Genomic DNA, 12,953 nt, shown 5'->3' on the forward strand with positions numbered 1-12,953 from the left:
TTTTAAAGACACACAAAAACGACTCTGTGTTTTAACGAATCATTTTGTAACCAACAGAAAGTGTCACTGAATGAATCTTTTTGGTGAACACGAACACATTCAAAAGATTCGAGTCGGCTTTAGGACCCAGATGACGCCCAATCATTTGAACGAATGACACCTGTTGCGTTCAAAGGGAAGCCGGGAGGCCAATGCTGCTGGTCGCGTGAAACCGTCGCGCGCTTAGTTAACGCAATACGTCTAAAACTCGATGTTACAGAGTAACAACATCCGTATCGACCCACACAGCTGAAACAAATGGTGGAGCAGTAGACGAGGGGACGCGTATCTATCTGTCTATCTAAATTATCTGCCTCTTGAGAAGCACATGAATGACTGATTTTATTACAGGTAAACTTTGAAGATTTATTTGATGTATAAAGTAAACGAGTGCTTTATTTGTTTCGACGTGTTTCTCACGTCTGTTGGAAACGAGATCTAACTTCAGCTTTATCTTCCTCTCCTCCTTGACATGAGCAAGTTTCATCTTTATTTGTAAAAAAAAAATTCTAATACAAAAACTCCGTTTGTCGTAAATTATCGTCATTTATTTTAAAACAAGGTTGTGAATGATTAAAATCGGTATCGTTCTGTTAATATTTTAACCATTATCTTGACTATACTTGACTCACTTCCTTATTATATCTATTCAGACAAGTTTCGTTTAGTTCTCACGTTGCGAGGCATTATTCTATAAAACTTTAAGGAAGTGCTTGGGGTTTTGCGAAATAGTCAAATTTCTCACTAAGGAAAAATGCTGTTTGTTATGTAAATGCAACAATATCCATTCACGCCTTTACCATTAAGCTCAGAAGTCAGTATTAATGCAGGAGAACCAGTTTCAGTTTGTTCAGTTTGAGTGATTAGGAAAGTCTGAACACCCACGTAGAAGAATAGCAGAAGTTGGCCTGTCTCTGTTGGCTATTGCCTGTCTTGGGATTTGTGATGTAGATGTTTTTAAATAGACTGGTGCCATGGGCACTGAGGTTACTGATTCATTTAACACCATACGTTTCATTGTCATCACATTTCTTGTTTAAATATAATTACTTGAGGTTAAAAGTAAAGAATAACAGTGCTTTAAATGCGTCAGTCCTTAAGATGACCCTTAAACTCTTTTCCGAACAGTAGGTGAGATCCAGACCTTTTTTTTAACATCATGTTCAGTTAGATGGGGACGTGTCACTGTTGTGAAGTGTATTTATGCAAAGCTTCCAACGTCACCCATTTAGTGTGGTGGGAGTGTGCAGTGAGCCACCTGCCGCCACGTGGATCTAGCAGGGCGAAGGAAGGATCAGGTGCAGAAGGGTGTTTGTTGTCAGGTGAGGTTTGTTTACTCTGTTGCTGTGTGCAGTGTGAGAGCCTGGAGTGCAGGCGTTCTTTGCCAAGTAAAAGTAGTCCTTCCAAGTTGTGGAGTTGGTGTAAATAAACAAAGTTGACAATATGGACTTTATTTGACATTGTTTGAACAAAGTTGACTTTTTTTGTGTTTTTCTTTTTTAACAGTTAAGTAATGATTGCTTTTCCATCATAAGTGATATTTGGTCTTTTTCCCACAGGTGGGTGTCTGAGATAAACTAACAGAATGCGCCTGAGACGTCGTTTCTCCCCCCTAAAGCTTGCAATTCTGGGCGGCACGCTTTTCATGGTAATTCTGGTGGTGATCCAGAGGGACGTTGGCAGCGGTTCACTTCAGGACCCCTGGTTGCAAGATCTTTCCGTCAAAAAGGAGAAGGTTTTCGAAATGGTCCGCGAAGCGGTCAATAATTTCGGCTTCCAAATTGGAGCCCCGCAGCCCCCGTCAGTGGTAATGCAGCCCACCGTAGACCGAAATTGCCCCCCTGGCTTCTACACTCAGGCGGAACTCAAACCATGGATGGAGAGACCTCCTCTGGACCCAGAGGCCCCGGGAGCTGATGGCGCAGCCTTCCAGAAGGCCAGTATGTCTACGGAAGAGGAGAAGGAAAAGCAGGAGGGCATGACCAGGCACTGCTTTAACCAGTTTGCCAGTGACCGAATCTCCTTGCACCGCAGTCTTGGAGAAGACACCCGTCCGCCCGAGTAAGAATAGGCACATTGTTTGACACCATGAGAAAATGTAGAATACAAACAATTCATTCAATTCACCATCCAATCCGACATAATAATGATTCCCTTCATAGATTAAAGTTAGGCAGCCGCAGCACCCATGACGTGCGTTATGTTTGCTGGCATTTTATGTGCCTTTTAATTAACGTTGACACATTTGATCTGTTTACACAGAAACTTGAAGGTGCAGACTCGTGTTGATTTAAGGCCTGGGTCTAAAGCTGTATAAATGCTGCCCAAACACTAATTGTTGATTAGAGTCTTTACTGTTCTGCTGCTTATGCAGTTTTCTAATCACATCTTTACCTGTTGCATTACTCTTAAAAATAGGTTGACTGTTATGAGGTTTTCTCTTAAATCTTATCGTATTTAAACACCATGTGGAGTAACTGGCTATAAACAATTAGCATACGTCCTCATTTTCATATTACCGATAAATGCAATGTTTAAATTCATATTTTTGAACTCCATTTTTTTTTGAGGTGTGTGTGTATATATATATATATATAATTTATAATGAACTGTATGTATATACATATTGATATAATATAAATATAATGTGTGTATAATATAAAAATATTGATGTATTTTTTTATTTCATACATACATTTATTTACTTTTTTCATGTGTCGCTTACAGGTGTGTCGAGCGAAAGTTTCGCCGCTGTCCTCGTCTTCCCACCACGAGTGTGATCATTGTGTTTCATAATGAGGCATGGTCAACACTTCTGCGCACCGTGTACAGCGTGCTGCACACCTCCCCGGCAAGCTTCCTTAAAGAAATCATAATGGTGGATGACGCTAGCACGGCAGGTGGGCCCGGCTTTATCAGCTCCTGCTGTAAAAATGTACCACTCCTAGGAGTAGTGTTAATCTTTGATCTTGTGCCGATGGCAAACAGTTTTATCTAATGAAATATTAATGTCACCTGTGAAAGTGCTTCAGCTGGTGAATAAAAAAATATCACCAGTTAGAGAAAAGGGAACCAGTTCGAGATGCAAAAGAAAACTGTAGGAGAATCTAAAGAAAGAAAATGATTCGCTAACTAGTCCATAGCAAAACATTTAATTAATTGATTTATTTATATGGTAAGAAGTAGCAGTTTATCAGGCAGAATAATGTGCAGTCCAGAGTTCTCTGCACATTATCTTACTGTACATTATCTGTTACTTATTTTAAAGTTTTTTTTATTTATTATTATTATCATTATTTTTTTTATGTACCATTATGAGCTTTAGGTCCTTACATTGTAAGGAATGCAAGTGATAAGATAAAAGGAAGTGTGTCAGTTCGCTTGAAGTCTCATCACAGGAAATATCGTTTCATCGGTGCAGCAAGCTTTTCACGTCTATTTTTAGACAGAAAAATGTCACATTGAACAGTTGACAATTAAAGTTTCAGCTTGCTTGTGAATTTAACACAATCAGTATATAAGCTTGAACTCATTATACTACTGTTCAAAAGTTTGGGGTTGGTTAGAGTTTTTGAAAAGAAGTCTCTTATTCTCACCAAGGGTGCAGTGATATTGTGAAGTGTTATTACAATTTTCTATTGATATATATTTATTTATTTATTTATTTATTTAAAAAGTAATTTATTCCTGTGCTAGCAAAGCTTTTTTTTCAGTATCTTTTGTTTTCCTTGATCCTTAAGAAATCATTCTAATATTCTGAATTGCTGTTTAAGGAACGTGTATTGTAAATGTTGAAAACAGTTGCTGCTGAATATTTTTGTGGAATCTGTGGGGGTTTTTTTTGCTTTCTTTTGTAACAGTTTTACTTCACTTTTGATCAATTTAATGCATCCATCCTTTCTTAAAAAAAAAAATCTTATTGACCTCAAACTTTTGAATGGTATTGTCATAACTATTATAGTATTTATTTTTTATACAGAAGAAACAAAAATAAACAAGATTACACTAATGTCTTTCCACATTTGATATTGTATGATCTTGTAGAACACCTCCATGAAAAGCTGGATCAGTATGTGAAGTCATTGAAGATTGTGAAGGTAGTGCGTCAGCAGGAGAGGAAGGGTCTGATCACGGCAAGGCTTCTCGGAGCCAGCAAAGCTGAGGGAGAAATCCTCACCTTCCTGGATGCTCACTGTATGTATTTCATCACACTTCATGACTTGCCATGCCCAATTCCATTGTCTAACATGACTTTCCAGTTTCTGTTCACACGTCATTAACATCCACCAGTCTCTTTAATATTTGTGATGCAAAGTAGTCTTTCAGGAACCTGCTTTTCAGGTGCACAGGCATGAGCTTAAAACGGTTACTCCCATGATGTTTTTTTCCTTCTTCTGGAACTCATGTCATTTGCAAAGTTATGCGCTGTGACAAAGAGCTAGTATGTGAAGCCAGTGTAGGCCCCATTGAAGCCTAGCAGCAACTCATGTTACACCTGATGCTTAATTTTTCCCAATTTTACCTTGTATACAATCAGTTAAAGGGTTGAAATATGTGACGGTGACGGATCATCTTATAATATATGCTTGAGTAGCACATTTACAAACCCTTAAGCAACTTCTCTCTTGTCCTGTTTTTGTTAATGAAAGGTGAATGTTTCCATGGCTGGCTTGAGCCTCTCCTTGCTCGTATTGTTGAGGAGCCCACTGCTGTGGTGAGCCCTGATATCGTGACCATTGATTTAAACACCTTCCAGTTCCACAAGCCTGTGGCCTCTGCCCGTGCCCATAACAGAGGAAACTTTGACTGGAGTCTCACATTTGGCTGGGAGGCCATTCCAGATTACGAGAACGCTAAACGCAAGGATGAGACCTACCCAGTAAAGTGAGTAATGGACTTTAAAAAAAATTTTTTTTTACCTTTCTAAGATTGACAGTTTCCTAGAGTGGCTGCCAATTTACATATTCATTTAGTAATAATTTACGTATCAACATTTTCTTTTCCCAAGAGAGGTGTGTTTGCTTTTTCTTCTACGTTTAAATGCAGTCAGTCAGAAGTGATCAGGAGGGGTCTTGTATAACCAAAACGTTTTTTGTGAATATGATAGGTTGTATTTGTTTCATTAGTACTTGCCAAAAAAAAATTAACAAGTTAAAATATTGAACAAAGTTTAATTTGTCTGATATAAGCAAGAATACTACTAGTACTAATTTATTTTGTGGATATAATGTATAATGGTAGCCCTGATGTTTCTCTATTGGTTAAATCATTTCTGACGTAATCTAACAGGGTGCCATGTATAGATGCATCTATCACATGTCATTTCGACAGCATGCTCCATCAAAACACGTTACACTGTTGGACATTGCATACTACGCAGTGTGTTGTGTTAAGGAAATGCTTCATAAATTCATGTCATCTCATCATGTTCTTCAGGCCAGATCATGTTCTTCCTGTCAATCAGATTTTTATGAATGAGATTACTTGGCTGGTTGTATCAAGTTTCATTTGAGTATCAAATGAACCACTTTCACTCAGTTTAATATGACCATGTCTTATAATGGATTACTGAGGTTAGGCTGCATGTCTTATATAGTTTACTATTCATAACCTCAGGCAGTATGTGTTCATCTTGAACAAGTGCATTGACGTCTTGTATTTACATCATTTCACCAGCTAGTTGAATAAAAAGATGCTAAAAGGAACCTGAATTCAAAATAATCATTGGTATATAAAAATGTATATGGAATTAATTTGTCTTATAATATTTAGTTACAGTATTATTTTAGAAAAGTTGGAGTTGTTTGCATCTGCATGGCAAACTTTGGTAACACTATGAAACCTGTTTTTATAATTCATTGTAAGGTTATTCTTAAGGTATTATAATGCATGCATAGTGCCTTAAGAAAATCATGTGTCATTTCATGAATAATAGTAACAACAGTTATAATGCGGTACATTATAATACTTACCTGTGTGTGGTTATAACTTTCAAAAGAGTATGATGATTTATAACACCATAAACACTGTAATATACAATTAAGTTGTTATAATCTATTATGTCACATATCTTGACATTAAGATCTGCACAGTATCTTGCTAAATCATGCTTATTTACACAAATTTACACATTTCTGCATGTTTTTTTTGTTTTTTTTTACTTCCAAATCAGAATTTTTTTTTACATTTATTTATATATTTTCCTATTTTGTTAGTTTTATTTAGAAAAATTTGTTGAGAAAAACAGAACAAGTTGCAACTTTCAGCCCAAGAGATGAATGGATGAATAACTGGAAATAACTAACTTTTCTTAAATGAACAACTAAATACTATAAACAAATGCATAATAATTTTCTCTTTTTTAACTTTATCTGCAAACCAGTGTTTTTTCTGAACTGAGTTCAAAAGCAACAAGACCTGACATTGGCTCTCTGGCTACACTTCCTATTCATTTTATTTTCCTGTTCTTCCTTTCAGAACTCCAACATTTGCTGGTGGTTTGTTCTCTATATCTAAGGCCTACTTTGAGAAAATTGGGTCCTACGATGACAAAATGGAGATATGGGGTGGTGAAAATGTTGAGATGTCCTTCAGGGTGAGTTCAAGCTCTTCATAATTCACCTTCAGCCATATTAATGACAAAAATAATGTTGAAACAAAAAGTCAAGTCAGCTTTATTTATATATCACTTTATACGATACAAATAGTTTCAAAGTAACAGGAAAATTATGATTCAATGATGCAAACTGAATTCAATTCTGCTGTAAAGCAGAAAGTCTAAAAAGCTGATTGTGTCATCATTCAGTTGTGTGTTGAAGAGCAAGCTGTATATGTGTGTTCTGTGCTGTCAGGTGTGGCAGTGTGGCGGACAGTTGGAGATAATCCCCTGCTCTGTCGTGGGTCATGTGTTCCGCACCAAGAGTCCTCACACCTTTCCCAAAGGTACAAATGTCATCACACGTAACCAGGTGCGCTTGGCTGAGGTGTGGATGGACGACTACAAGCTGATTTTCTATCGACGCAGCCAAAGCGCAGCTAAAATGGCCAATGATGTAAGAACTACTTTATCTTTCAGAGGAGTCAAATATGAACCTTGTGTTTGTGGTTATGTATCTATCTAGCTTTATGCATGAGCATATGATCAATTTGTTTCCTGTGTGACTGTGTAGAACAATTTTGGTGATATATCTGACCGTCTGAAACTCAGAGAGAACTTACAATGCAAGAACTTTTCTTGGTATCTTACCAATGTCTACCCAGAAGCCTTTGTCCCTGATCTTACCCCCACCAAGTTTGGAGCGGTAAGTCCTTTTTAGAGCACAATGATAACGATTTGCCATTTTAAACCAGTCTGGGTCCAAACATTTATTTTAATTTGATGTTTTTTTTTTGTCTGTCTGTGTAGCTCAAGAATATGGGATCACAGCAATGCCTGGATGTTGGAGAAAGTAACAATGGGGGAAAGCCTGTAATTATGTATATATGCCACAACATGGGCGGTAATCAGGTATAGTACCATTGCTGTGTCATTCACATTGATATTATGAGTAGTAGAGGTGCTTTTAAAACAAAAGTTATAATAAGAAAAACTAGTCATTTTGACAGAGGATTTCTTCATTATCTGAACAGAACATGTGTTTGTTTTCAGTACTTTGAATATACATCACATAAAGAGCTGAGGCATAACATAGGGAAGCAGCTCTGTCTGCAAGCGTCTCCTTACCCAGAGCCAGTGAAGATCGAACACTGTACACTGAAGGGCAAAGGCAGTTCTTTGGCTCCTCAACAAGAGTGGGTGTTCACAGAAGTAAGTGTCCTCTCAGAACAGAAACGATTTACTCAATTGGTCTTTCTTTGTTATTACTGTCGTAGTTGGTTTCTGTTTCCTTCCTCTTCTGCTTACTGTCTTGGTTTGGGGATGTTTGTTGCAGTTTTGGCAGGTCACGAACTAGCTGACATCTGCACTTGACTAAATAAAAAATATGAAGCTTTAAAATATAAGTTTGATATTTGAAAATGTTATGTATTTTATGTGTGTGTATTAATGTACACATTACACAAGTTAATGGTTGGTATGATAATAATTTTTTTTTTTTTTACTTTTATTCAGCCTGATGGATTTAATTAATCACAAGTGACAGTCAAGACATTTTTATTGTTACAAAAGATTTCTATTTCAAATAAATGCTGTTCTTTTAAACTCCGTTCAAAGAATCGTAATAAAATTGATCACGGTTTTAAAAAAAAAGATTAACCCGCACTACTGTTGTGTTTACAACATTAATGATAATGAGAGGTTTCTTGAGCACCAAATCAGCACATTTGATTATTTCAGTGTCACATGATCCTTCAGAAATCAATGATGCTGAAATAAATAAATTATATTTTAGAATAAATTGTTAAATCGTAATTATTCATAATATTACTGTTTTGCCTGTATTTTTGATCACATAAATGCTGCCTTGGTAAGCATAAGAGATTCAACATTAAATCTTACAGACCCAAAACTTTTGTACGGTACTGTATGTGTTAAATATAACTATTATTAAAATGAATAATTAAATAATGTTGTCATTACATGGATGAGCAAACTAAATTTTCAGTTCAACTTTTCACGTAAATTTATAACTCCTGATGTAAAAAAAACATTATTAAATGTTCACTTCTGGTCGCAGGTATTTGGACAGTAATGTAATTTTATATTGTTTATTATTATTATTAACAACAATAATATTTAGATTTTAATTAGTCATAATAATGCAAGCCTATATTTGTGAGATCATCCTTGGACATTAATGTTTGGTTAGGTGTAGATATCAGCTAGGTTCAAATTGATAAAAATTGATCAGCTCGGTAACGTTTTACAATAAGGTCTCATTTATTAACATGTTAATGTAACAATTAACAAATTTGTTACAGATTTTTTTTTTTTTATGTTTGTTAATGTTTGTTAATAAAAATAGTCATTCATTGTTTGTTCATGTTAGTTTACAATGCATTAATGTGAACAGATACAACATTTGATTTGAGTAATGTATTAATACATTTTGAAAATAACATTAAGATTAATAAATGCTGTAGAAGTATTGTTCATTTTTAGTTTAACTTAATTAGTTCACTAATGAAACCTTATTGTAAAGTGTTACCAAGAGTTCTATACTTTCCTCTCCCATTACTGCTAGCAAGTCTTTCTCAATGTTCATTTACACCACTAGAGAGACGACTTTGCTACAAAATTCGAATTGCTGTGCTTTGATTGTTTACTTTCACCTCTTCACATGAGATTATTATTTTATTTTATTTTAGGAGCAACTACTGAAGAATCCGTCCTCTGGAAAGTGCCTCCATAAGAAGGGAGACAAGATATTAATGAGCCCCTGCAATCCATCAGACCATCACCAGCAGTGGGCTTTCAGCTGACCTCACACTCCAACCGAGGAGCAAGGACGTTCACTCCTTTAAGACACAAGAGGGAGGCCAGCCGCCACAGCTCACGCTGGCAAGCTCACTGTAGGCCTGAGCAGATGCACTGGGTAGTTCATATCCATAAGCTCCCAAAGACATAGTGATCAGACTGCGGTCAGGATGCTCAGGGAAGACAGTGGAGATCATGGAGCATTGGAGTGTGAACATTCTGGCAGCAACATTGTTTACTTGATGCATTTTATTGCCTGATTGAGGTTTACTGCTGCTTTAAATTGGTGTAGGTTTTATTTATTTTTAAAGAAATGGAAAAATAAATATTTTTGGAATATTGCTAGTGTTAAGGCCAGTGAATGTCCGGCGTTGCCAACTTGTGGGTTTTGTTCAGCTGTACTAAATTGTCACGAGGCAGCATTGGTTTCAGGTCCTTCTCTTGTGTCTTTGCACTTAAAGCCGTCCGTATGTGAAGCAGAATCATGTGACTTGCATTACTTGGTTGCCGGGGTCTTTTGGGGGAAATCATGCTCTAAAAATGAATACATGTAACTATCCGTTTCATCGTCTTCACCTTTACGCCATTGTTCTTTCTAGATTTTGAATACACAGATTTATTCTTTGAATCTGTAGATTGGAGCCTTCAAATGTTTGATTTGGAAAAAAAATACACTCCCTGATCACTTTTTTTGGTGGTGTTTTTTCAAAACCAAATTTGATTTTGTTAGTAAAGTATACAGCATGCATATAAACGTACACACAGTGTGGACACCATAGTTTCCACCATAATAACATGGTTAAGGGTTCTTCAGTTTTAATCCAACTCTGATCAAATGCACATTATTGTAATTTTCAGGTAATCCTAAAACCCGATTAGCTTGTTCAGGTGTAACTTGGTTGTAGTTCTGTGGAACTCCAGTTGAGTAATTGAAGAATTCTGAACTAGTTACTACAGTTATTACAATAAAATAGTGATACCTTGATACTGACCACAATTCTCAATCTGCTAACTCAGCAAAAATAATAAAGCACCAAAACAAATCTTCTGAAAACTTACGCTGGAGACTCTTTATTCATTTATCATTGTTTTACTATAGCAATAGTTACTAAGGTATTTCATCAAGGCTGCATTTATTTGATAAAAAATAGAGAAAAACAGTAATATTGTGAAATATTATTACAGTTTAAAATAATGGATTTCTATTTTAATATACTTTAGAATATAATTTATTTCTGTGATGCAAAGCTGAATTTTCATCAGCCATTACGCCAGTCTTCAGTCACATGATCCTTCAGAAATCATTTTAATATGCTGATTTATTATCAATATTGGAAACAGTTGTGTTGCTTAATTTAATATAATTTAATATAACTTGTGATAGGCCTACTTTATTCAGGATTCATTCATGAATAAAAAGTTGAAAAGAACAGCATTTATTCAAAATAGAAATATTCTCTAACAATAAAAATCTTTACCATACATTTTGATCAATTTAACATTCTTGCTGAAAAGTATTGAGTTAAGAAATATACTGACCAAACTTTTGAACGGTAGTTTATATTGTTATAAAAGACTTCTATTTTAAATAAATGCTGTTAAATTTTTTTAACTGTGATACTGAAAAAAAGTATCACAGGTTAAAAAATATTAAGCAGCACAACTGTTTCCAACATCGATAATAAATCGGCAATTCGGCATATTAGAATGATTTCTGAAGGATCATGTGACTGAAGACTGGCGTAATGGCTAATGAATATTCAGCTTTGCACCAAAGAAATAAGTTGTATATTAAAATAGAAAACCATTATTTTAAACTAAGAATATTTCACAATATTACTGTTTTTATCTATTATATGTATTGATCAAATAAATGCAGGCTTGATAAGATACTTATTTCAAAAACATTGAAAATAGTAATGTTTCCAAACTTTGACCGGTAGCCTATTGTATGTCAGAGTGCCATTATTAAATAATTAATTTCTCTGTAATGTGTTGTAATTGAGGTCAGCGGTTGAAGCAAAACATGTCATTTCCCACTTTCACCAAAAGGAGGCAGGCGACTTCATATTTTTGTTTGAGAGGGTTGTAAAAAGAAACTCTGAGAAAATAAAGGTTGTTCGTTGAAGATCTGTAAATACAGTAACATGCTTTCACTGATAGTGGCGTAGGCTACTTCTATAACGTGGCGTGAGAGTTAGTGCTGTTTAACCAGCAGGTTTAATCCAATCTTTTAAGCTGGAGTTCTCATTAAATTTCAAACGTTTGTGTTTGAATAGGCTAGATGTAAGGCTGCTTTTCAACCTTTATCTCTTTTAAATATTTACCAGAGTTTCCATAGTTTCCGCCTAAACACCAATTACGATTGTAAAATCATAAATTAACATGCTAGCCTACTTCAGTTCAAACAATAGCCTATATCTTTTTATCTTTCTCTGCGGTTTTGAAGACGGGTGGCTATATAGTACCAGGCCATGTGTTAACATAAAATAAAGCTGTATTAGTAATATTTCTGTGAAAAAAGAAATAAATATTTTTAAGGGTCAACAGTATTCCCAGTAGCCTTTATAAGGCGGTACTGCACAGTCCATATGCACAATATTAAACAAATACAATTAGTAGTATAAGTTCTTTGAGTATTTTGGAGCTTGATTCATTACATATTGAGTTTATGTTTGAATATATGAAAGGTGTAAATAAAAAATTATTCATTTTGTCTTTACTATTTGACTCTAAATGGCCCGTCAATTATCAATATCAATTACACAAAGGCATTTTGTATCAACTGCATAGTTACAGTACATTCTGTTTCTATGCACACTTCAGGACACCAGTTTTGGGGTATATTTTGACATTAACACCAGGTGCAGTCAGCACTGAATGCTGTGATCCAAGAGGAAGTGTTTTTGTCTGTCTTACTGTAAATGTACAACAACTTCAACTTCCTCTTTTTGGTGCAGTATGAGTTTGCTGGTTCATATCAAATGTCTAGAATTGGAATTGCATGAGTGATTCTTTTATGTCACCATATTTCCCTGTAATATGATTTGGTCATGCTTCATTTGAACAGACTATTACTAGAGTTATAAGTAGATATTTTACAACAAGCATGACTAATCATTCTTAACCTTCTAAATTTAGAATTAATAAAATAAATAAATGTAAATTTATTTGTGTCTTTATTTTATAAAAATATTTCACAACATTTTAGTAATTCATAGTTTTCTTGTGACGCCACATCCTTATATAGGAACACCCACCTGTAGGGCAAAACAAGGCTTTTCCTCCATTGCCTGCAGTCACTTTTACCACATTTGTACTAAGTACTAATGAATTAAGAAAGTGATATTAAAAGACCAAATTCAATATACACCTTATTGAAAATGTATGTTGTGTACAGGCAAGCAGATGAACCCAGAAAAGATCGATTTTTCCTTAGAAAACTATTTTAAAGAATTCTTCTCGCCTGTCATCAATAAAGTGTGTACTGAATTTGATC

General features: G+C 35.2%; 1 protein-coding gene across 2 annotated transcripts; it reads left to right on the top strand.

The window, feature by feature from the left end:
- Nucleotides 1–148: 148 nt before the first annotated feature.
- galnt6 (UDP-N-acetyl-alpha-D-galactosamine:polypeptide N-acetylgalactosaminyltransferase 6 (GalNAc-T6)) lies at nt 149–10,512 on the top strand. 2 transcript variants are annotated; one of them, XM_082145398.1, is made up of 12 exons: nt 149–390; nt 1,272–1,361; nt 1,599–2,100; nt 2,767–2,939; nt 4,084–4,233; nt 4,689–4,923; nt 6,517–6,634; nt 6,891–7,091; nt 7,209–7,340; nt 7,445–7,546; nt 7,688–7,846; nt 9,346–10,512. In XM_082145398.1, the coding sequence occupies exons 3-12, from the start codon at nt 1,625–1,627 to the stop codon at nt 9,457–9,459; spliced, it is 1,860 nt and encodes a 619-aa protein (XP_082001524.1). In that variant the 5' UTR covers nt 149–390; nt 1,272–1,361; nt 1,599–1,624; the 3' UTR covers nt 9,460–10,512. The 2 variants fall into 2 exon arrangements, with proteins under 2 accessions (XP_082001524.1, XP_082001523.1); XM_082145397.1 differs by lacking the exon at nt 1,272–1,361.
- Nucleotides 10,513–12,953: the final 2,441 nt, after the last annotated feature.

Source organism: Leuciscus leuciscus (assembly GCF_965113295.1).
Source record: "Leuciscus leuciscus genome assembly, chromosome: 18".
In the NCBI taxonomy this organism is placed as follows: Eukaryota; Metazoa; Chordata; class Actinopteri; order Cypriniformes; family Leuciscidae; genus Leuciscus; species Leuciscus leuciscus.

Excerpts from the sequence above, each read along its gene's own strand:
- galnt6 (XM_082145398.1), top strand. The coding sequence starts at position 1,625 with ATGCGCCTGAGACGTCGTTTCTCCCCCCTAAAGCTTGCAATTCTGGGC. Across the intron at positions 7,341-7,444 it reads CCCCCACCAAGTTTGGAGCG|CTCAAGAATATGGGATCACA; the intron begins GTAAGTCCTTTT and ends CTGTCTGTGTAG. Across the intron at positions 7,547-7,687 it reads ACAACATGGGCGGTAATCAG|TACTTTGAATATACATCACA; the intron begins GTATAGTACCAT and ends GTTTGTTTTCAG.